This window comes from Dipodomys spectabilis, unplaced genomic scaffold (assembly GCF_019054845.1).
Source record: "Dipodomys spectabilis isolate Male_0828 unplaced genomic scaffold, ASM1905484v1 ptg000018l, whole genome shotgun sequence".
Classification (NCBI taxonomy): domain Eukaryota; kingdom Metazoa; phylum Chordata; class Mammalia; order Rodentia; family Heteromyidae; genus Dipodomys; species Dipodomys spectabilis.
The window spans coordinates 4,529,014-4,553,572 of NW_024870695.1; the positions used below are offsets into that span (position 1 = coordinate 4,529,014).

A 24,559-nucleotide genomic window follows, 5' to 3' on the forward strand; every position below is an offset into this window, starting at 1 on the left:
ACTAGAAGTATGGCTTAAGTGGTAGAGCAGCATTCATGTGGGGAATGGAAGCCAAGCATTAATAATTCAAGGCCCTTAGGTTAAAACCCAGAACTGGAAAGAAAGAGAAGTGGGGGGGGAGGGGGGAGGGAGACCTCAACCTTCTCCTTAGACCTTACTAGTAATCCTGCAATATAAATTAAAACAATAAAGTCAAGTTGACAGAGACTTTTGGAAATTACAGTATTCTGTGCAGGTAAGGGTACAAGGAAAATAAACAGTTAAGTATACTATTTCTGAAACTGAAAACTGGTGTATCATTTTAGTAAACAAGCTGGCATTCAAGTTCAGTAGCCATAAAAATGTTTGTATCTTTGCATCCTAAGTAATAGAAACCTCAAAACTGGCCCTCCTTCATTCCTCTAACTAAAGGGACTTTAAAATTAGAGCAGAGCACAGCTAAATCTATCACAACCAAGCTAGAAAGACAACCAACTAATTGGGAAAAAATATTTACCAGCAATATATCAGACAAGGGGTTAACATCCTGTATATACAGGGAACTCAAGAAACTAATCCCTCCCAAACCTAACAAACCAATTACTAAATGGGAAAGGGAACTAAAGAGGGACTTCTCAAATGAAGAAATAAAAATGGCAAAGAAACACATGAGGAAATGTTCATCATCCCTGGTGGTGAAGGAAACACAAATAAAGACAACCCTGAGATATCACCCTACCCCAGTCAGAATGTCCCACATCCACAAATCAGCCAATGACAAATGCTGGAGGGGATGTGGAAAAAGAGGAACCCTATTACACTGCTGGTGGGAATGTACACTTATACAACCACTTTGGAAAGCAGTCTGGAGGGTCCTTAGAAAGCTAAAGATTGACCTCCCTTACGACCCAGTCATACCACTTCTAGGCATCTACGCTGAACAACAGGAACCAATATACAAGGACACGTGCACCTCCGTGTTTATTGCAGCACTGTTCACAATAGCTAGGATATGGAAACAACCCAGATGCCCTACCACAGATGAATGGATCAAAAAATTGTGGTATCTATACACAATGGAATATTATGCAGCCATTAGAAATGACAAAATAATGGCATTTACAGGGAAATGGATGGAGCTAGAAGGAATCATGTTGAGCAAGGTAAGCCAAGAGCAAAGAGACAAACGGTACATGGTCTCCCTGATAAGTGGATGCTAAATCCAAAATGTTAGGTGATACGACAAAACTAACAGGACTTAAGAAACAAAGAACTCCCACTCATCTGGTCAAACCACTACTAAATATCCCCATGCTGCTGATCACATGTATGGTGTATAACATGTGTACACCGTTATATGTTATGGACTGTGATAGACAATTTGCTCCAGGATAGGTAGAATGAGCCTGTGACTTTAAATGAGCACCATTATTCCACAATACTGTGAAATTCAGGAAATTATGTAATCACTTGATCACAATCAAAAAAAAAAAAGAACCTTGGGGAAGGTAGGAAGGGAAGGGATGGTAGGGGGAAAACAATGGAGGGGGTAACAATGCTCAATAGGAAGTGTACTCATTACCTTACTCATGTAACTGTAACCCTCTGTATAGTATCTTTACAAAAAAAAAAATTAGAGCAGAGGCCTCATTAGCACCATGTTAAGAGACTGCTCCCCTGGAAGGAAGGGGTACAGATTTCCAGCTCTCCACACACAGAGCAGAGCTGTGGAGACAGGCTTGAGGTTTCCATTCATCCCACCAATTTCCTTAATGTCAAGGAAAAAGGTTGGAGGCTTGGGCAGGATCACCACAGAGCAACAGCTTCTCAAGCCCTCAACCATAGGCTGGAAGAAAACATGAATCTCCATGTTTTTCTGTTTTGTTGTTGTTTTTCGTTTTTTTTCTCTGACCTGGTTTTCAGATCAGCCAGTTGGCTTAAGCATCAGGGAAACTCTTTAGTCTCAGGCCAGATGGTTAAGGCAAGGGCAGAATAAAATCCATGGGGAAAACAGCAAAGAGTATAAAATTGTGTCTAGGGCTGGGAAGGTGGCTCAGTGGTAGAGCACTTGCCTTGCATGCTTGAGGCCCTGGGTTCCATTCCTCAGCACCACATAAGCAAAAAGAAAAAAGCCGGAAGTGGCACTATGGCTCAAGTGGTAGAGCGCTAGCCTTGAGCTGAAGAGCTGAGGGACAGCGCCCAGGCCCAGAGTTCAGGCCCCATGACCAGACCCAAAAAAAAAAAATTGTGTCTAAAAGCCTCTTATTATCTTTTTAGTTTATTTTACCTTTACTTACTTATGGTGCTGGGGATTGAACCCAAGCTTATATACATGCTTGTACTTTTACCAGTGAGCCATGCTCTTGGCTCTGAAGTAATGCATTTTGAGAATTTAAAAGTTTCTAGATAATTTGATGTGTATAGATGAATGTGCTAGATTTCTTTTCATCTGGTTTCTCTCTTTTTTTTAAGAGACAGGATCTACTCCTGGGTTCAGCTTATGTATAAAATCCAAGTGTATTAAATTGCAATATTACACTGAAGAACATAAAACAAATATGTACAGGAACATTGGTCTTTCAATTATGCTTAATATAACTATTTAAATTTTAATAATCCTAATGGCATTGACGTGAATCATGGAGACATGCAGGCAGGATGGAAAGATGCTTGAGTCCATCAGGTCCAAAGAACTATTAGAGAATAGCTGAGATGAGCCTCAAGAAGAAGCTATAAACCATAGAGCTGAACTTCGGGGAAGGATGATATCAACATTTTAAGGAAAGAGTTTTTCAACCCACTGTAACTGACCAGCCAAACTGTAACTAAGTATGATACCAGAAAAGAAAACTGTTCATATGTTAAATTGAAAATGTTTCAGATATAAAATTGAAATGTTTCATTATAAAACTGAAAATGTTTCCCCCACCACATACACACACACACACACCTTTTCTTATAGGAAACTATGAGTATACTTTCATGAGAAGGGTGTAATCCAAAATTTGAGTCAAGTTAGAGACTTTCTTTGAGTGATAATGGTGGAGGATTTTAAAAAGGAGAAACTGAGATGCTACACAAGGAAACTATGATCCACTGAGGCAAGCTCTTAGTTTGGGGCCGCAAGGAAATATTAGGAGCTTTGAGCAATTGTTAGGATGAACAAGAAGCCAGACAGTAAAAAAATGTAAAGTGTTGCTCACTAAGAAAAAACTGAAAACAAGCAAAAACAATCATGGGGAAGAGGGAGAAAAGCTTGAAGAAAGCTCACTTCTAAATATGGAGGCACTGTAAAGTGTAATCTTAAAAGATGGGTAGAATAACCAAAAAGGGAAAGTCTTTTTGAAACCGTTTCCTGAGTGTCACAGGATCGTGATCTTGGCACACTAGACAAGAAGTCAGTCTTGGCTCTCATTTCTGAGTAAAGACTGATTGTTGTTTTCAGCTTCAGAATCATCCTGGGAGAAGAGACAGAGGACTTAATTGTGCCCCCAGAAAGAGAAGCAATGTTCTAAGTTTTAACAAGCTAGATGAGAAACTTGCTGAAGTAGAGCAAATACAAGAACTTCCTCCTACATGTGTAAAGTCAACAAACCTTGTCAGTGATCCGTTGGGAAAGAAGCTTAGGGATGTTGTTTAAGTTTGTACTCTCCCTAGTAAAGGGACCTAGAAGGAGCTAGAAGTCTATAGCAAAGGGGAGAAGAGGGGGGTATATGGAACCTCTGTCCTTTACCTTGGGGGAAGTCAGGTAGATAAAAACCTCTGTTTTTGAAATAAAGAAATTGTGGTGTAAGCACATTGCAGAGGTAGTTGAGATAACCTCACCAGAAGAAATAAGGAATTAAAAAGTGGTTCTTATAGACCAGGATTGTGTGTCTCTGTGTGTATATATATGAATGATATGTTTTATACAGTGCCAGCTTTGTTATGGGGTGGATGTCATACATCTTGTAAAGGCAAAAAATATCAAAGCAACAAAATTTAAGTGTCAACTAGTATTTTTTTCAGTGGCAGTAGTAACCTGTTAATCTTTTTTTTCCCCTGAAACTGAGACTATTGATTGTGTATTTGATTTACTATCATTGGTTTTATAGTAGTTTATAATCTATAGATAATCTATAACGAATGCCAGTTAATGTCCTTTACTAGCAAAAGTAGCTATTTTCAGTTGATGATTCCCATCTCTTGTCTTTTTAACCTAGAAAAGGAATCTCTTGCTGGCATTTGAAGCAGCTGGAAGTGTAGGCATCAAGCCCAGTCTGGTAAGTACCTGAGCTGGTATTCTTGTATCACTTTATTCTATTTGCATGGGAAAGGACTTGGTTATCTACTAAACAATGTGTTGTACAGCTCTGAAATCCATTTGCAGATCTGTTAATTATGATTTTTTTTGGGGGGGGGGAGTCTGTTCGTGGGGCCTGAACTCTGGGCCTGGGTGCTGTCCCTCAGCTCTTCAGCTCAAGGCTAGCGCTCTACAACTTGAGCCACAGCGCCACTTCCGGCTTTTTTCTTTTTTATGTGGTGCTGAGGAATCGAATCCAGGGCCTCAGGCATGCAAGGCAAGTGCTCTACCACTGAGCCACCTTCCCAGCCCTAATTATGATTTCTAATGTAACGTTATCTAGTTTGTTTGATCACATATGGTTGAGAGTTTTTAAATTAAGATTTTCATATGAATAAATTCCAGTTTGGAAGTACAATGGGCTGAATTATCATTAAAATTCATGTTCAAATCATTTAGAAATCTCCATGAAAGGTCATTTTTAAAAAAATTTCAGGACAAGGCTGAGTGCTCAAGAAAGAATATGAAATAAGCAGATGCTAGAAATTTGAGGAAGTGAAAACCAAATCTTCAGGTATTAGCTAACCATAGCCACCCCAAGGGTAGAAGTGGGTGGGGTAGATTGGGACATATAATCAATAGATACCTAATAGGCCTAAATGGCTGCAGGCTTTATTTAATGCCCACACAGAAACTAGGACCTAAGCTCCTACACAAAGCATTTGTATTGTGACCCCTGTATAAAACCAAAGATCATAGTATACTATTCTTCATAATGAAAGCAGAGCTTTAAAAAACTATACCTGCATTCAGAGAGATGAAAATGTACCTTGGATTATTTTGGGGGTGATGTTTTTAAGAAAATAAAAAAAATACTCTGTCTGACTTATGTAACTGTAGCCCCTCTGTACATCACCTTTATAATAATAATTTTAAAATTAAATAAAAAAAAAGAAAAGGGCCAGGTGAGATTTAGTGTGCTACACAAACCCTTATCTTCTATATGGGAGACTCCTACAGTTAATAGCTGATGGAACTATGTTCACAAGCCAGATTACATACCACTCAAAAAAAAAAGTACTGACTTGAGCTAGCCATCAGATACAAGCAAGGATTATTTACCAGAACTTCAGATAATAAATAATAAGAAACTTCACAATGACTACCGTTAACGTACGGAAGAGATAGGAGACTAGGTGTTGTAGTACACAGCTGTAATCCCAGCTGCTCTAGAGACAGGCTAGACGATTTTGAGTTTCAGCCCAGTCAAGGCAACATAATAAAGCCCTTTCAGGAGGGAGGGGGGAGAGAGAGAGAGAGACAGAGGAGGGAGAGGGAGAGAAGGGAAAAAGAAAAGAAAATAGATTAGAAATTGTAAGAAAAAAACCAGTAGTATTAAAAGGAGAGAGACTTTGGAAAAGGGATCAGATAAAGCTTCTAAACATCTAACTGTTAGAAAGCATTCTTCCTTCAGGCACTGTGTAATGAGTGTTGAGGGTGCTACAGCACAAGGTATACAGCTCCTTGTAGAAAGACTTGAGTAGAAGAATTACAGAGCAGCAAGAACATGTGTTCTCCAGGGCTGGCCTGTCCATGATTTGGAAAGGTACACTACTGCCCTGATCATTTATTTAGTCCACAGGACTTTGCTCATTGATAGCATCACACAGTCTTCCCATTGTCACACTCTTGGAGCAAGGTCATCATGACTCAGGATTTGGGAGTAGCAAACTGATCCTTAGGCATGACTGAGCTTACTTTGTGGTATAGTTTGTAATGTGCACTTCAGTACACACCACATTCGTTACACAAAACATTTGTCCTCTCTTTCCTGTGTGCCATGCTCCATTCTGAGCTTTTCCCATGTATCGGCCCTCTGGACCCTCACAGCCCTACAGGCTACGTGGAATGTGCAAGGGACATGGCCACCTGTGGTGAATAAAAGATCACCTGATTGATGAGAGCCAAGATGAGAGTCAGGCAGGTAATCTCCAGAGCCCAGGTTCACAACCACTAGGTAACCCTGCATCCATGACAGCTGTGTCCACCTTCACAGTGCAGTATCAATGCCTCATTATATAGTAATTCATCTGATTATATGACATATCTCACCCTCACCTCCGCCAGACTGTGAGCTTTCGAGAGCAAGAAGTCCAGGCTTTTTTTTAGTGGTCTTTTAAAATAAACATTTATGAATCATTTATTCATGAATCAATAAATATTGCAGTTATTTCTTCATGTTTCTCAGTTAAGATTTACCATCTTAATCATTTTAAGAGATAGTAACTAACATTCACATTATTGTGCAGCTAGCACCTCCTCCTTGACCTCCTTCATCTTGCAAAACCGAAACTCCTTCCCTGTTAAACATTAACTTCCCTCCCCACCTTCAGCCCCTGACAGCCACCTTTCCCCTTTCTGTCTCTACATATACTTACTTTTGGTGCCTCATATAGATGTTCTTTGTCATTCCCTATTTGTTCCCATGATTGGGTTGTTTAATGCATTGCAGTATCCTCAGGGTTCATCTGTGTTTAGGATATGTTAGAATTAGCCTCCTTTTTAAAGCCAAACCTTATGGCACTGTGCATATATTCCCATTCCCTTATCCTTCATTTATTATTGGACTCTAGGGTTGCTTCCACAGCTCACCTATTGTGAATCATGCTGCCATGAACATGGGGTGCAAGTGCATTAGTTTTTTATGACTAGAAGCTCTTAGAACATTGCTAAGTTGCAAACTGTTGTTTGGTAATATATGCATTCAAGGGATCTGTTGTATAGTGTATAAGTTCATCAACACTGGGGTACTGAGAAAATGCTTAGCCAGTGTTTTCCAAATCAAGTTCATTTTCATGTTGGCTAGAACTTTTTTTTTTTTTTTTTTTTGCCGGTTGTGAGGCATGAATTCTGGGCCTGGGCACTGTCCCTTTGCTTTTCAGCTCAAGGCTAGCGCTCTACCACTTGAACCACAGCGCCACTTCCGGCTCTTTCTGCTTATGTGATGCTGAGGAATCAAACCCAGGGTCTCATGCATGCAAGGCAAGCACTCTACCACTGAGCCACCTTCCCAAACTGGCTAGTTTTTTTATCTTCTGGTTTTTTTTTTTTCTGTTTTCAGTATCTCACACTTTTGTATTTATCCTGCTCAAATCCATGCTATGGCTACCCATCCTAAACCCTGGGATTAGGGATAGAGATGGGAGTGTGGGTTCTTTGCATCAGAATGTGCAGACAGGTTGCAAAGGTTGCTGTTACTCAGAATTGGCCATGAAGATCAGAATCAGCTTCATGTGGGTTGTAGAACTTGCTTCTCTTTGCCAGATGAATGATGCAAAAGCCCACAGCATGGCAGCTGTCAAGGTAGAGGGTGCAGGAAGGAGCCCCCAGAACTCAGTTCTCAGGAGACAGGATATAGAACAGCATTGAGGACAACCTGGGTATGCAAGATTCTGTCTCCAACGAAAAAAATGGGTAGAAGCAGTTGTAAATATCCAGAGAGATCCTGCAGTTTGTTTCCATTTTGGTTTGTTGCTTCATTCAGAAAAAAACAAAAATTGAGTCCTCCAAGACTATTTTTGGTTGGATTCAGGCCCCAACATTAGATCATGCACAAATAGAGACCTACGTTCAAACTCATTAGATGGCCAAATGAAAATAACTGTTTCAATAAAGCAACAAATATAAGGAAGGAAGGCCAAGTGATAGGATTACAATGGATTTTGTTTTTGTTTGATGTGCTGGTCTGGGGCTTGAACATAGGGCCTAGATGCTATCCTTGAGCTTTGCTTTTTTTGCTCAAGGCTAGCACTGTACCAGTTAAGCCACAGTTGCACTTCTGGCTTTTTGGTGGTAAGTTAGAACTAAGAGTCTCAGACTTTCCTGCCTAGGACAGCTTTCAACTGAGATCAGTGTTGTTTGAGTTGGTACTTCTCTATTAGCAAATTATATTAGGCTTTTTTTCAGATTCTTATTTACTACCTATCTTCTTTGATCTACTATCTATTGGTCTTTTGCTCATTTCTAAATAATATTCTTTTTTTCTTGTTGCATCAAATAAGTTGTATATACTGGATATACTCTTTATCATACATTTGATTTTTAAATAGTCTCTCCCAGTTGGTGGTTGTTCTTTTCAGTCTCCTTCTCAGAGAAGAAATTTTATTTTGCTTCATTTTTTGGTACTATGGTCTGAACTCAGTACATCATAGTGCTGCTTGGTTTGCTTGCTCACTCTGCTGGCACTATACCATTTAAACCACACTTCTATCCCTACTTTTTACTGGTTATTTTGGATATTTACTGTTATAGACTTCTGCCTAAGCTGGCATCAAACCTTGATCCTCTTGCTCTTAGCCTTCTGAGTAGTTAGGATTACAGATAGCAAAGTTGTTCATTTTGATAAAGCCAGTTTTATCTTTTTTTTTTTTTTTTTTTTGCCAGTCCTGGGCTTGAACTCGGGGCTTGGGCACTGCCTCTGAGCTTCTTTTGCTCAAGACTAGTGCTCTACCACTTGAACCACAGCACCACTTCTGGCTTTTTCTGTTTATGTGGTACTAAGGAATTGAGTCCAGAGTTTCATGCATGCTAGGCAAGCACTCTACCACTAAGCCACATTCCCAGCCCAATTTTTTTCTTTCTTAATCATATATTTGACATTGAATCTTAAAATCTAATTGCCCAACCCATATAGATTCTCTCCTGTATTTTTTTATAGAACTTTCAAATTTTTAAATTTTGGGTTCTTATCTACTTTGAATTAATTTGTGTGTAAGCAATAAAGTAGATGTTTAATCCCTTTTTGTGTGCTGACAATAAGGCTTGAACTCTCAAGACTGCACTCTTAACTTGTTTTTTTCATTCAAGGCTGAAGCTGTACTCTTTGTACCCTTCCTTTTTTTTTTTTTTTGCTGGTTGATTGGAGGTATGAGTCTCCCAGATTTATTTGCTTGTACTGGCTTTGAACTTTACTTGTCAAATCCTGCTTCCTAAGTAGATAGGATTACAGGAGCAAACCACCAGCGCCCCGCGCCCCCCCCCCCCCCCCCCCCCCCCCGGCAGCTTATAGTTTAGTCTCTCTTGTTCATTCATTTTCACATGTGGGCTTCCAATCCAGTGCCATTATTTAAATGCTATTCTTTCTCTACTGAATTTCCTTTGTAAAAATAAATAAATAAATTGACTATATTTCTGTGGCTCTCTTTCTAGGCTCCATTTTGTTCCATTGATCTACACATCTATCTTTTACCAATATCATACTGCCTTCATTAATATAACCTTATTTAAAAAATGAAAATTTAGTCCCTTTTGTTGATCATTTTAGAATTGTTTTGTAGTAATTTTGCTTTTATGGACTTTAGAGTCAGTTTGTCTACCAAAAAATAATTGTGATTGGCACTGTAGGTCTATAACAAAGTAAGAATAATTAACATATTTATAATGTTCTCTTTCAATCCATGAGCACAGAATATATTTTTACTTATTTAAATCTTTAATTTCTTTTATAAGTGTTTTGTGGTTTTCTAAATATAGATCCAGCATATTTTTTAAGTTTTTATTGTTATTATAAAGTTAATGTACAGAGGGATTAGAGTTACAAATCAAATAAAGAGTACATTTTTTTGTGGGATGGGAGGGAAAAACTAGGAAGAATGAAAGAAGGGGTGATATTGTCCAAAAAGAAATGTACTCCTGGAAGTGGTGTTGTGGCTCAAGTGGTAGAGTGCTTGCCTTGAGCTGAAGAGCTGAGGGATAGCGCCCAAGCCCAGAGTTCAAGCCCCACGACCGACAAAAAAAAAAAAAAAAAAAGAAATGTACTCTTTACCTGAGGTATGTTAAGTATAACTTCTCTATACATTACCTTTATATTAACAATTTAAATTTTTAATAAAATATTTCTGTAATTAAAAATAAAGAGTACATTTTTTAACAATGTCACCCCTTCCCTCATTCTCTCCCAGTTTTCCCTTCTGTCCCCACCCACAGGTTGTATTTTCAACATAGTGTGTAGTGACTACCACTGTTACATTTGTTATTCCTTTGTTCCTCCCAAAAACAGATAAACAAGCAAGACAAAAAGAAAAGAGAACAAAAACAGCAACAAAGAAAAAAACTTGTTTCTATTTCCTGGAGTTCATTTTAGTAAATATTATTTTGTATGATCAGATGCACATAGGTATTGCACATTTGTGGTCCTATCCTAAGAATATCCTCTATTGGTCTTGCTGTGTATGAATGATTAGAGTGCTGTATAATATATCATGTCCGTGTTGTTGTTATTATTGTTTTACCATCCAGTGTGTTTACTTGTAGGTTTATAGACACATTCTAGCTACCACAAATGAGGGAAATTGTGTAACCTGTGTTTCTCTGGATCTGGCTTATTTTGCTTCATATAATTTTTTCCAAGTCTTTCCATTTCCTTATGAATATCATTCTTTCTGATGGATGAGTAGAGTTCCATTGTGTATATATACCACATTTTCTTCATCTATTGGTCCATTGAGGGGCCTCTGGGTTGATTCATATCTTGGATATGGTAAATAATGCTGCAATGAACATGATTACAACACATATTTTTGTAAGACTTAGACTTTAAAACTTCTTTGAGGGTGCTATTAAAGATGTTTTTTTCTCATCATAAATTAAGTTGTTCATTTCTGGCAGAGGAAAGTGATAGAGTTTTGTATACTGACTGTATTCTGAAGCCTTGCTAAACCAGTTTGTAGACCTAATTTTCAGCTTAGAGCATCCTGTCAACTGCTACTAAAGCATCTTCAGTGCCTCTTTTGCAATCTGTATGGCCTTTTATTTTGTTTTCATGCCATATTACATTAGCTAGATCTCTCAAGACTGTAGTGAATATCAAGAGACAGCATCTTGTTCCCAATTTCATGGGGAAAAAAATTACCTTCACCATTATGTATAATGTCAGCTACTAGGTTTTGTATGTGTCCTTTATTAGGTCAAATAAATTTCCTTCTATTATTGGGTTTGTTTTCCTTCAAGTTTTTTTTTTATCATGAATGTTCTTTTTTGGATTTGTATAATCCTCTTTCTTCATCTGTTGCTTAGACCATTTGGCTTGTCTTATTTAGTCTGCTAATGTGATAAATTACATGACTTACAAATACTGAATTTTTTGCATTTCTGGGATGAGCCTCACTTGATCATGATATATTATACTTTTATAGATTAATGGATTCAGTTTGCTAATATTTGTTCACTTTGTTAATATTTGTTCACTTAGTTAATACTTGTGTTTCTCTGTTCCTCTTGGAAACTGATCTGTGGTTTTCTTACAGTGTCTTTGGCTTTGGAAAGGCAATGCTGGCCTCATACATTGAATTGGAAAGTGGTCCCTTCTTTTCCATTTTCTGAAAGTGATTGTGAAGACTCGCTATTGGTTTTTAAGTATTTCGAGAAATTCATCAGTGAAATTACATAGACCTGGTTTTTTTTTGGGGGGGGGGGGAATTAACTACTAATTCAAACAAATGTCTTGTATCCTAAGATTTTTACTTATGCAGCACTCTCTCTTCTGAAATGTACAAAAGGTGTTTTCAAATATAAAATTAGTAGTGTACCTTGGAATGTTGGGGAATGTGTGTGTCTGTCATAGAGCTTGAGGGCTTGAACACTGTACCTGAGTTTTTTATTCAAGGCTAGCTCTCTACCACTTGAACCACAGCTGCATTTCTGACTTTTTGATGGATAATTGGAGATAAGAGTCTCATAGACTGTCCTCCTCAGGCCTGGCTTCCAATCATGATCCTCAGATCTCAGCCTCCTGTTGAGTAGCTAGGAGTACAGAAGATTACAGTTCCTGGCAGCCATTGGTGCCTGTCCTCTCCCCCTTTTAACTTCAGTAATTGTTAGTGTGAGACTGAATAAAACCATGAATATTGGTTTCTGTCATGGTTCTTCATACTGCTCTTGTGACCATGGCCATCTCTGGGACCTCTTCTCCATTAGAGAAGAGAGTCTGCCATCTCTCTTGTGCTCATTCCTAGACTTCCATCCGCGCGCGCGCATGTGTGTGTGTGTGTGTGTGTGTGCGCGCGCGCATGTGTGTGTGTGTGTGTGTGCGCACGTGTATGTGTGTGCGCGCGCCAGTCTTGGGGCTTGAACTTAGGGTCAGGGTGCTCACTATCCCTGAGCTTTTTTGCTCAAAGCTAGTAGTACTCTACCACTTGAGCTACAGCTCCACTTATAGTTTTTTTGGTAATTAATTAGAGATACGAGACTCATGAACTTCCCTGCCTTGGCTGGCTTCAAACCCTGATCCTTAGGTCTCAGCCTCCCAAATAGCTAGGATTACAGGTGTGAAGCACTGACATTCAACTACTTCATCACTTCTTTCTCATGCAGGCAGCTTCCTTGTTGTACACGCTCCAGCTAGGCACATACCATTCTCTGTATGACCCTGAGCTCAGTGGTCTCAATGGAAGGAGACTTTCGATCCTATAATTCATGATCATTTTGTTTTTCAGCCACATCTGTGCAGGATGTTCCACTTGCTCCTTCCCCCACCACCCATACTGACCATTCTTAGCATTACAGGGAGCAAAGAAGGTACAGTGTGTTCAGATGACCTGGAAGCAAAGGACAGTTAGCTCCTGAATAGACTCATCTATTTTGGCGACAGCTAGGAATAGATGTGTTCAGTAGTTCCACCTTATTTTTCCACTGTCGCTCTGCTTCTGGTTTTATGCCAGGGTCCTTTCCTTCTGTTCCCTTATGACCACAAAAGAATCTAAATTCAATCCCAAAGTTAATTATTAAACATGTTCAGTGGCACAAATTTCCAAAATGCTTGACTGAGTGTTCTGTGAGATACCCAGCTCTCTTGCCTGTCACCTCTGGCACTAAGCTAGTGTGCTTCACCCAAAGCTGGAAATAATAGGCCTGTGCCACAGTGCTTAGTCATTGGTTGAGATGGAGTTTCATGAACTTTTGTGCCCCATTTAGCCTCAAATCATGATCCTCCTGATCTTAGCCTTCCCTCCAGTGACTAGGATTACAGGATTGAACCACCAAACCTACTGCAAATTTTTTTGTATCATGTTTAAAGAAAAAAGCAACTGGAAGTCATGCATATCTTTTTAATGGACTTATCCCCTAGATAAATAGAATGTCATTTTTTAACTTGGCACATTCAATACCATCAGGGTTTGCCCGTACTTTTATTTGTGTAGATGGAGGGTCTCTGGGAGAAAAGGTCCTGACTTGGATGTGAGTCTCTCAATCTCTGAGTCTCTTTGTCTCTGAATCTCTTAGGGATGGGGTCTGTGATGCTACCTGTGACTTATCTTTCCTTTTGCCCCACAGGAGCTCAGTGAGATGCTATATACCGACCGACCTGACTGGCAGAGCGTGATGCAATACGTGGCCCAGATCTACAAGTACTTTGAGACGTAAACCTGAGGGCCTAATAGCTGCTGCCACCATCACCGCAATTTGAACCTGGAAGCACCTGGTTGCTGTCCATTTTCCAGCCATCTGGATTTCTAAGGAAGGCTCAAACTAAGTGGATCAGTACTCAACTGAGTATCCAAGCTGGGCTCCACATCTGGAGCATAAGTTGGAGATCTGTGCTCTCCTACAAGAGGCATTTAAAGAAGATTGCACCCCCTCCTTCCAGACCAAGATCCCAAGCCCTGACTCCTTTCTGTGAGAACCCAGGGTGACCTTGCCAGACCATTTGGTGATGATTGTACTCTGAAAACATTCCTTACCTACAGCACTTCCAAATCAGTCTGTTTTTAGAACTAACCCCCCCCCCCGTCTTTGCCTTTATAAAGTGTTATCTTTGGCAAACTAAACCCCAAAAAACACAAAAACAGAACAACTTTTGCTTCAGAGCAACTTGGAATGCATTGTCCCTACCATTTGGGGAAATACGCTCACATGCTAGGTAACAGTTTTGCCATCTAGGATTTAGTTGCACTTTTTAGACCTCACAGTCCATTATTAAATTTCCTAATGTGCGAAGGAGCCCCTGGGGGCCTTACTGAAGGGTTTCTGGGAGGTGAGGTGTCCCACGGCAGGAAGTGTACACGGGTCGCGTGTCAGTGGCGCCTTTTGTCCTCCCATTTCTTCACACTCCCTTTCACATTCACACATGTCTGTCTGCACCAGAACTTGACAGGTTAGTTGTATGGGAAATAGCCTCTGTCTTTTGTTCACATCACAGATTTGCACAATTGAGCAGGCTGAGGGTATAGATATGGGAATTTAAGAACTATTTCAACTCCAGTGGACTCAGTCTTCAGTACTTCATTAGATCTTTTACATTTGCCTGGGGCAGGTATTGATGGCACCATTTGTAACCAAACAACAGCAGTACAGTTTTCCTAGTGTGCTCTTGGTTACCGTAAGTAGCACAGGATCAAGTGCTCAGACCAGATCCCTCCAGCAGCTTTCTAGTTCTTCTAGGGTAAATCAATGTACCCTCCATAGCAAAAGAGGTGCCACTCATACAGCCAGTGGAGGAAAACTTGTAAATACCTGTTACTTGCTGTTTTCAGTGCCAAGTAGCTCTGTGTTGGTGCCCCTGAAAAAAGGGTCATCCTCACAGCAAGTCCCTGAGACTTACAACAACTGCCATCATTACTTAGAGTGCATCTACTGTTCGTCTGAGCCACTCATGCTGAGCCATGTCCCAGAGGCTACAGATCGACTCCTTGTCCTGGTACTCTCTGGGGCTCTGTCCTTTCCTCCAGGCCAGCACTTTGCTTAAGTGGCACTGAGTCCCATCAGCCAGATAGTCCTGATTCTCAAGCTCCCATCCCTGTCTGGGTTTCATGCTTCTAGAAACCACACATGCCTGGCTTACTCAGATCAAGTGAATCAGAATATCTGGAATAAGAGTGGTCATGAAGTTTATATATATATTTCGAAGTTCTCCAAGACCCTGCTGCACAGCCGTGGGGAGAGAGCATCTTTTCTAGTCCCCCACCCCCATGCACACTTACACACACGCACACACACGCGCACACACACACACACACAGAGTGCAACAGGGAAGGACTCCAAAGCAGCCCTGTGTAGCTGTTCTGAAGCCAGCACCGACTATGTAACTGGTCTCTTCGCCAATGGAAGCTGGAAGCTGGGGCTCAGCTGGAACAAAGTTGCCCATTCCTGATGAATATGTTACGTGCATTGTCTCCTGCACCTGTCTGGTTGGAGTCACCATGCACATTATCTTCATTGTCTCCCAGCATCAGCCTTGCCTCCATTACAGTGGGGGAGGGCTAGCTAAGTTGCAGGATCGGGCTGTGTTTCAACTGGGATTACCACAGAGGTAATCTGAGGTAGTTTGTAGGGGAGCAGTTGAGTGGGATTCAAGAAGCATTTAGCCTGTTTGCAACTGTATTTCCAGAGATGACGTGTAAGGGATGTAGAAAGAGCTTTGCATTTTCTGTGCTAGACTGCAGAAATGTTGGAATTCCCCCTCCGTCCCCCACCCTCGGGCCCCTCCCCGCCTTTCTGGTGGGAGCCCACATTGTGAAAACGGCTCTCCTCTGTATACTGCTCCTTTCATCTTGAAAAGAAGGGGAAATAAGTGTCATATTGGAGCAAGGCCATGTGCATTTTGTTTTATGGCTAGTTATTCACTTTGCTAGAGTTACAGAAGTGGAATGGCATGCCTATTCACAGAAACCGGTGGTGTCAGACTAGGCACAACTGATGGTGGTTGGTACAGGACAGTCTCTCCAGCACCACCAGCCTCCTGAGGCCTGATGCCAGCAGTTGGGAGTGGAAGTACAAGGCAGGGAGAGCTCCAGAGCACAAAAGAGAAAGCAAGGTGGCCTCTTCTACCTTCCTTCTATTGAGCCAACTGCCTTTCCCAGGTCTCTGAACTGGGGCTTTCAGAGGCCTCAGTGGCCTGGCTAAGTTGCTTCTCATCTACCCTCAGCCAATACATAGTAAAAATTATTTAGTAGTTCAGATGTCTTTTTTTAAAAAGTTGTATGTATGACAGCTGCAAACTGCAAGACCTTAGGATGCTAAGATGTAGAGAGATCTGCATTCTCCATGGGTCCCTCTGACCCTGTCTTAGCTGACCCCTGGGCTCCAGTCGCTTTTCACATCACAGACAATACTTGTCTTTCCATTCTTCATTCAGTTGTTTTACAGCTTTTTTAGAGCCCACCCAAAGTAGACATCAGGGGTAAAAGACAAGAAAATGTGCCCCACCAACCATGGTGGTGAATGTCTATAGTTCCAGCTACTCCAGAGGTTAAGAGGTGAGGATTGCTTGAGTCTGAGTGTTGGAACACAACTTGGACAACATAGTAAGACCCTATCTCAATAAAAAAACAAAACTGGGGCACTGAGGGGTCACACCAGAAGCTGAGATTTGAGGACTGAAGTTTGAAGCCAGCCCAGGAAGACAAATCTATAAGACTCTTATTTCCAGTTAACCAGCAAAAAAATTAGAGGTATGGCTCAAGTGGTACAGCACCAGCTGTGAACATAAAAGCCAAGCAAGAGTGTGAAGCCCTGAGTTCAAGCCCCAGTACCAGTACACACAAAAATGTCCTAAGATACTAAAATAATGAGCTTTCTAGTAATGATGATATCTCCTATGTTCTCTCCTGATGCCCGCAAGTGCCAGCCAACCCTCTCAGTCTCTGCCCCTCCCTCTTTCCCTGGGATGTCACTGCCGGTGGAGAGAAGGCTGGGGTTGTTAGAGGCAGAACCACCTGCCAGTCCAGCAGTTAGTTCTTATTATTCCATAATTGGAGTGCCATTTTTGAGATGCCTAATCAGTGACAGCCTTTTTTCAAGAAATGTTTTTAATACCTTTGTTTGCCCAGGTTCCCTGGGTATCTGAGTTCAGTGATTCGGGTTGGAGTTTTGCTGAATCTAGAATACCTTGTGTAGCTCACTGACTTTAACTACATTAGCTGAATGCAGTTGATACATCTGTGGCCTCATTTCTATAGAGCACATTAGGTCCTACCAAGCACCATCAGGACATGACATGCTAATGTAGATGTATTTAACTATTAACATGGACGTGTAAGATGTATCACTGTGTAATATTTCTAATAAATATATTTTGTCTCTGTCTCATTTTGATTTATTTTCCCCAGGGATATATATTTTCTAAGTGCCAGACCAACATTATATCTGCTTTCAAAGCAGCTTCTCTACAAGCTCCTCATGCATCCCTTCCCTGCCTGCCCCCTCCCCCCCCCCCCCCCCCCCCGCAGCTTCTTTCAGTCGACAAACAGATAGAGCTTACCTGGGGGGACAAGGCCTGATGGCTCTTCTGCCACCTTGCGCCCAGTAGCCTTACTCTTATTTAGATCATACTCAGGGCCCTACCTGGATGCTGGCAAGCTATGTGAAAGTGTATAATTCAGGGTCAGGCATGTGACCAAGTACCCACTGAGAACCTGGAAGCTGAACGTGGGGGTATTAAACAAGAGGGCATTAATGCAAGATCGAGGAGACAAAGTTAATTTTAAAAATTCTAACTAACAGAGAATGCCTATTTTTTTTGGCACCAACACCGTGCCAATTCAGCAGATGATGAGTGGCTCTTTGGGCATCACCTGGAAGTGTAGCATCAGGCCACTTTCCCTAGAATCCTCACTTCTCCCTCATGCCAGAGAAGCTCCACCATCCTGACGTTTTCCTCCTGAAGGCCTGGACTGCTTCCAGACCAGCACATTTTCCGATGAGCAGTTTAGCACCCACCCCTCACTTTGGACTGTAAGGTGACAAGCAAAAGCTGTGTCCAGTAAATACTAAGTCTTGTTCACTGAAGATGTTATCATCTGTCCCATGTTCAGGCACCTCACACGAGTGTGTAAACCCACTAGCTCATGCACAAGGACAATGGGCATTTGTGGATGGCCAGTGTCTTTGAACTTGTGAACAATTTCTGTTTGCCATTGTTTGGGGCTCATCAGAGCAGTTCTTGTCCTGTGGGTCTGGTCCTGCATAAAGGAAGCCTCATCTGTGGGCACCTCAAGGCTGGGCTGTCTCAGCACATGCACTTTAAAGGTAGGGTAACGAGTTGGAAGTGACCATCTAGTAGCACTGAACCTAGGGTGTCCTTAGTGCCTCTGAAGCCTCATATGAAAATTGTCTCCATAAATTTCTGTTGTAATCACAAAATATCACAGACTAGGTAATTTGTGAAGAACAGAAATTTATTTAGCTCACTATCTGGAATCTAGAAGTCTAGAAGTAGGCATCTGGTGCGGGGCCTCAGGCTGCTTCATTGAATGGAGGAAGGCATTCTATTGTGAGAGAGAGCAGTTATGCAAGCTCAGGAGGTCACCAATGCCATCATGGGGTCCCCACTTTCATGACCTGGTTACCTCCCAGAGGCCCCACCCCCCAATGTCACTAGCATATGACTCTAATGACTAAGTTTCCAAATATGAACTTGAGGAGACATTGAAATCTTAGCATCAGTGGAGGAAAAACAGAAGTGGTGGTGGTTTTTTGTTTGCTTGCTTGCTTGCTTACTTTTGTCGTGGGCTCTGAACTCTGAGCCTGGGTGCTGTCCCTCAGCTCTTTAGCTCAAGACTAGCACTCTACCACTTGAGCCACAGTGCCACTTCTGGCTTTTTGTGTTTATGTGGTGTTGAGGAATCAAACCCAGGGCCTCATGCATGCAAGGCAAGCATTCTACTACTGAGCCACCTTCCCAGGCCAGGTAGTGATCTTAAGCAAGGCATAAGAGGCTCCCAACAGGGCCTGATGCATGGAGTACTGGCCATGGCACCTGCTGTTACATCATGGGCAGTTGCCTCTGGCAGGGTCATCCACTCTGTGCCTCTCGGGCTACAGATGGTTCTTTCTTTGCTGAGTGAGAAGGGCTGTGGTTTTTAGGGTGTGCTGTATTTAGCTGTACTTCCCTCAACTCCTTCAGGGTGGAATTGCATACTTCTTTGCTTACGATGCCTAAACCTAACTAATGAGCAACAGTTGCTATACAAAGAACATTTGATGAATTGGTAGAAACATCTAGCAGTTGTATACTCGCTCCTACTTGGAATCCGTTCTTGAACTGTGATTGGTGGGTCTTGTGAACAATTGTTTCCTGAATTTTCCAGCTTGATGGTCAATTGGAAAAGCTGGAGAGAAACTGGGAACTCAGATCCCTGCTCATTTTTTTCTTTCTTCTTTGCTGCAATCTCAAGAAGACTTTCAGAGCCTTCCAGACACATTCATTCTAACTTAGCTCATGGGCCAAAACTTCAATGGGATTTTTCTAGATTGTGAAAAATCCTCCATAACATGTCTTGGCCGGAACATTCACAAAGTTGGCCAGAGAACCAGTGGCCTCTCCCATGTGTCCCTCTGGGCTGCTATTTATAATTTTCTTTAAAGCATATCATTACCCTCATATCAGAAAAATGAAGCAAAATAGAAAGCAAGACATGGGAAAAGTTCACCACAGCTTGCTTTCCTTGCTACATGTGACCTCAAAGGCTGGGCCACAGTTTGAAAAGTCTGAAACTAGAAAACATATCTGCCTGAAGAAGAAACCTTGTCCTGAGAAATGCATGGCCAGAGCCCAGCAGCAGGTTGTGCAGCTTCTGGCAACAAGAAAGACAATCCAGCCCCAGACCCTGCTGCTACTTATAGTGGAGGCTGCCCTGTGCTCTTTTTCAGGGGGAAATATGGCTCCTTTAATAAACCTTGTAATATTCTTTTTTTTTAAAAAAAGAAAGACAATCCATATTTAGTCCTGGGGCAGAACTCATGATTGTAATTCCCACAATTTTAACTGTCTGTGTTTAGAGGGAAAAATCACCTGTTAATACAAGCTGCTCTGGAGGCAAAGACTGAGAAGATCAAGATTTGAGACCTAGTCAAAAAGCATGACACCCCCCATGTCTACAAACAAGCGGGGCAAGTTGAGGCATATCTATTGTAATCCAAGGAATACAGGAGGAATAAAAAAGAAGATTTCAGGCCAAAGATCAGTCCTGAGAAAACCATGAGACTACTTGAAAAATAAAGCAAAAGTGTTGGGGATGCAACTCAAGTGATAGTGCCTAGCCAAGTGCAAGGCCTTGAGTTCAAACCTCAGGACCACCAAATAAACAATACATTCAATGCCCACCTGCCTTTTCAGTTATGACTGTGTGTCCCAGAGTAAGCATGAGGCAAGATGCTTGGTTTCCTGTCTTAGTGCCTGTGGGCTGTTTAGTCTGAAGACACTCATAACACTGAGTACAGTTTTATTCTTTAAAGCTATGGGATTTTTGTGTTTAGGGTACAGTATGTCCCCTAACTGCAAGCAAAGCTTCCATTTATCCTGGAGAAGTTGTAGATGTTCATAGTGATACCTCCAGAGTGACTGTGATGAGGGAGTTTATTTCTTCTCTGACTTCAGATCCCAGCTCCTTAGAGATAACCTCCCTCAAGTTCATGTCTTTGAGGTCCCAAAGAAATCCTTTGTCCCTCAAAGGTCTATGTGTTAAATTTAGGCTTGGTTACCAATCTGTGGCACTTTTAAGAGGTAGTGGAACTTTGAGGACGTGGGACCTTGTGAGAGGATGTTAAATCATTAGAGGCCTGTCCTTCTAGTTTCTTTCTTTGTTTCCCAGCCACAATGAGGTAAACACTTCCCTTCTCCATGCGCTCCTGCCATGATGTGCTGAGCTGCCACAGGCCCAGAGTAACAGCTAAACAACCATGAATCCCTGAAACTGTGAGTCAAAGTAAACCTTTCATTTATTTGGAATATTTTATTACAGTGACAGAAATGTGACTAACACCGTAAGTTAAAATGAAGGTGTTGGTATTCCTTTCTTTCCAAGAATCTGTTTCCTCACGTTTTTCCAGTCTCCTATCCTCTTCTCCAACTTCAAAGCAAGATGTGGGTGATGGAGCTCATTGGCCAATCCTGAAAGATGTCCAGGCCATGTCTGTCTGTCTGTCTTTCTTTCCTTCTTCCTTCCTTTCCTTCTTTCCTTCTCTCTTTCTCTCTTTCTCTCTCTCTTTCTTTCTTTTGTCTGTCGCGGGGCCTGAACTCTGTGCCTGGGCACTGTCCTTCAGCTCTTCAGCTCAAGACTAGTGCTCTACTACTTGAGCCATAGGACCACTTCCAGCTTTTTCTGCTCATGTGGTGCTGAGGAATCAAACCCAGGGCCTTATGCATGCAAGGTATGCACTCTACCACTGAGCCACCTTCCCAGCCCCCAGGCCATGTCTTTTTATGGCACATTTGTCATAGTCTAGAAAAATCTCTCTGAAGAATCTCCCAATTTTCCAAATGGACACACATCCCTCCAGTTGCTCCAACTAGGAAAAGCTTTCTGATTTTAAGAATGCATGTGGTTAGACTAGACCCGTTTACATACTCCATGCAGTTCTTCCTCTCAAGACCCCTAGCCTTAATCATATCTGCAGGGTCTCTTTTGCCATGCAAGGCAATGTTTTTCCAGGATTTGGGTGTGGACACCTTTTTTTGGGGGGGAGCACTGTTGTCTACCACAGTGTTCTTTTCTCTTTTGCCTCCCACAAACAATTGGTAGAATCTTTCCATGTGTCCTGTTTATAAAGCTATGTTAGAGTTCTCCAGGAAAATTGAGCCAGACAGATGTGGAATGAGATTTATCATAAGGAACTGGCATGCCTCATTATAGCGGCTTAAGAAGTCCCATGCTAGAGATCCAGGAGGGCCAAACAGCCTGGTGCAGATTCTAGTCCATATCTGAATGTCTGAGACCCCAAAACAGCACAAGCAAGAGACAGACATCTCGGGCAAAGTTGTGAGGCAGAGAGCGAATTCAACCCCCCTCTGCCTAGAGCCCTCTCAGATTGAGTGCCTGCCCATACTAGAGAGACAACCTGCTTTTTGGTCAGTCCACCAGTTCAAAAGCTGAGCTCTTCGAGAAACATCCACACATATGTATAGAAATAATATTTCACTAGCTATCTGGGCATTCCTTGGCCCAGTCAAGTTGATTCATAAAGCTAACCATCACCCAAGGTAAACATTAGGCATCATGCCCTGTGTGAGCAGTTTTTCCATGACAGAGTATTTCCAAGTCAGTGACCAGCCAATGGTTGCCAGCTGCCCTAGGCTAGGTGCCTGTTTCTGATCAAGCAGCTGGGGTGGGCATGAACACAGACTTCCTGCTCAAAAAAATAAACCACACCAATTTCAAACTAAAGCTGTCTCCCTGCAAAGTCACTGGTGACCTGGCCGGGTTGGGAGTGAGCCTTATAAACAAGCCAACATCTGAATACTGGAGCCTTGTGCTACTATACATAGAAACCCAGTGCCATGAGATTGAGCAGGTTCCCCCACCTAAAGAATTTAGGACACCAGTGAGCAAGGTAGATATGGGCCATTTTATAGATCAGAAAACTGAGGTTAAATAATTTTCTTATAGTTACTTAGTGTGGAGGAAGTAAAACAAAGTTGGTTGGGAGGAGGGGTGTTTTTGTGTGTGTGCTGGTCCTTGAGGTCAAACACAGGGCCTGGGTGCTGTCTCTAAGCTTTGTTGCTCAAGGAAAAAAAAGCAACCTTCCACTAGAGCCACAGTTTCACTTCTGGCTTTTTTTTTCTTTCAGTTAATTGGAGATAAAAGTCTCACAAACTTTCTGCTGGGCGGGCTTCAACACTCAAGCCTCAGATCTCAGCCTCCTGAGTAGGTAGGATTACAGGTGTGAGCCACCTCTGCCCAGCAAGAGGCAGAGTGATTTTAGAAAACTGATTCCTATCACCTGTCTCAAAAACAAGTTTTAAACCTAAAAGTCTGACACCAAAGCCTGCACTCAAGCCACACCATGGGACCCTGCCCCTTATGAAGAATATAGTTTCTCCTTTCAGTAAAGCTGAGATGCATTTGCTCTCAAGCAAATTCTTATCTGAAAAACAACTAAATAAGGTGCACACCTATAATCCCAGCTTCTTGGGAGATAGATGTAAAAGGATGGCATTCTGAAGCCAGCCCTCAGAAAAGCATGAAACCCCATCTGATAAATAACCTAAAGCCAAGTACCAGTGTCTCATACTTGTAATCCTAGCTACTCAGGAAGTAGAGACGGGGAGACTTTTTGGTTGAAAGCCAGCCTTAGTACAAAGTTTGGGGGACCCCCATCTCAACAGAAAAAGCTGGTCTTGGTGTCACACACCGTGGAAATCATAAAGAGAGGGATTGCAGTAGAAAACTTTATTTTCTTCTCCACTCAGCATAGACTGATGCCAGCTAAGAACAAAACCACCTCACATTTTACAGTGCAGCTCTCCTAGCACCTGCTTCTGAGAAAGGAAAATGTAATGAGTCCTGCTATTTTCTGGATGGGGTGTGTCTTCCAAGAGCCCCTGTGTTGTTGGCTTGGTTCTCAGCCTGGTGATATTAAGAGATAATGGGACCTTTAAGGGCCTACTGGGAGAAGATAGATTAGCCAGCCCAGGAGTCTCTGTCCTTAGAAGAGATTAATGTGGATCATAGCAGCCTGAGGTAGTTCTCTAGAGAGCTGTTGTAAAACAATAAGCCTGAAGCCAGAATAAATTCTGACTTCCTGTCTTGCCTTGATCTCTCCCCCTTGCTTGTGTTCCTGCCAGGATATCATCCAACATGATGTGACCCAGTCAGAGGAGTCCTCACCACAGCCACCACAGTGCTGTTTGGGCTTCCAGCCTTTAGACCTGTGAGCCAGACAAAGCTTCCTTTTCTAATGAACCTAGCCTCAGGTATTTCATTATAGTAACAGAAAATGTTTCCCTGCCGTCTTCCCACTCAGTATCTCACTGGAGGTATCTTGCCTTTCAAGGCCATAGGATAAAGGCTTTGGGTTGTTTTACCCAAAATGTCCTTCCAAAACCCTTAAGAGGTTCTCACCAAGTTCCATGGCAGGGAGTAAAGTCGACTCTGCCTCTAAATACTCTACCTGATTGGTTCAACTCACTTTTGGGCTAGATAAGACTCTTAGGGAGTCCATCCCCCATCCCAACTGAATCACTCCCTTAAGGAATAACTTCTACAGAAGAAGTTGGCAGTATAGTAGCAACGTACAGAGGTCACTTTGAATGGATGTCTGTCCTGTCCCCAGAGGAATGACTGTTGTTTATGCCCACCGCTGTGTCCTGCCATCACTACTTATCATCAGAGAGTGGCCAGAGAAGGGGGCTCCTGGACCAGGCTCTGAAGTAGGTAGATGGACAGGATGGAAAAGATCTCCTTTCTCTGGCCACCTTTAATAGAAGTCTTTCTTCTTGAAGGTGTTGTATGGGTTTGTCCAGACAAGATCAGATGGGTAACAGCACCAAGACTATTTCCAACTATATTAAGCTTGAACTCCTTT

The 24,559-nt window shown here is 42.0% G+C and overlaps 1 protein-coding gene and 1 long non-coding RNA gene across 6 annotated transcripts in view; one reads left to right on the forward strand and one right to left on the reverse strand.

Moving 5' to 3' along the window:
• The window catches only part of Specc1 (sperm antigen with calponin homology and coiled-coil domains 1), a 246,676-nt gene extending 230,052 nt beyond the window's left edge, over positions 1-16,624 (forward strand). For all 5 annotated transcript variants that reach the window (XM_042673715.1, XM_042673718.1, XM_042673716.1 and 2 more), the window contains 2 exons: positions 4,182-4,241; positions 13,592-16,624. In XM_042673715.1, coding sequence (XP_042529649.1) covers positions 4,182-4,241; positions 13,592-13,681 — 150 coding nt within the window. In that variant the 3' untranslated portion in view covers positions 13,682-16,624. The remainder of the gene's footprint in view (positions 1-4,181; positions 4,242-13,591) is intronic.
• Positions 13,738-23,357, reverse strand: LOC122103231. Its single transcript, XR_006146727.1, has 3 exons — positions 23,347-23,357; positions 20,121-20,131; positions 13,738-13,824 (listed from the first exon to the last, which is right to left on the reverse strand). It is a non-coding gene; the product is annotated as an uncharacterized LOC122103231 (long non-coding RNA).
• Between the last annotated feature and the right edge of the window lie 1,202 nt (positions 23,358-24,559).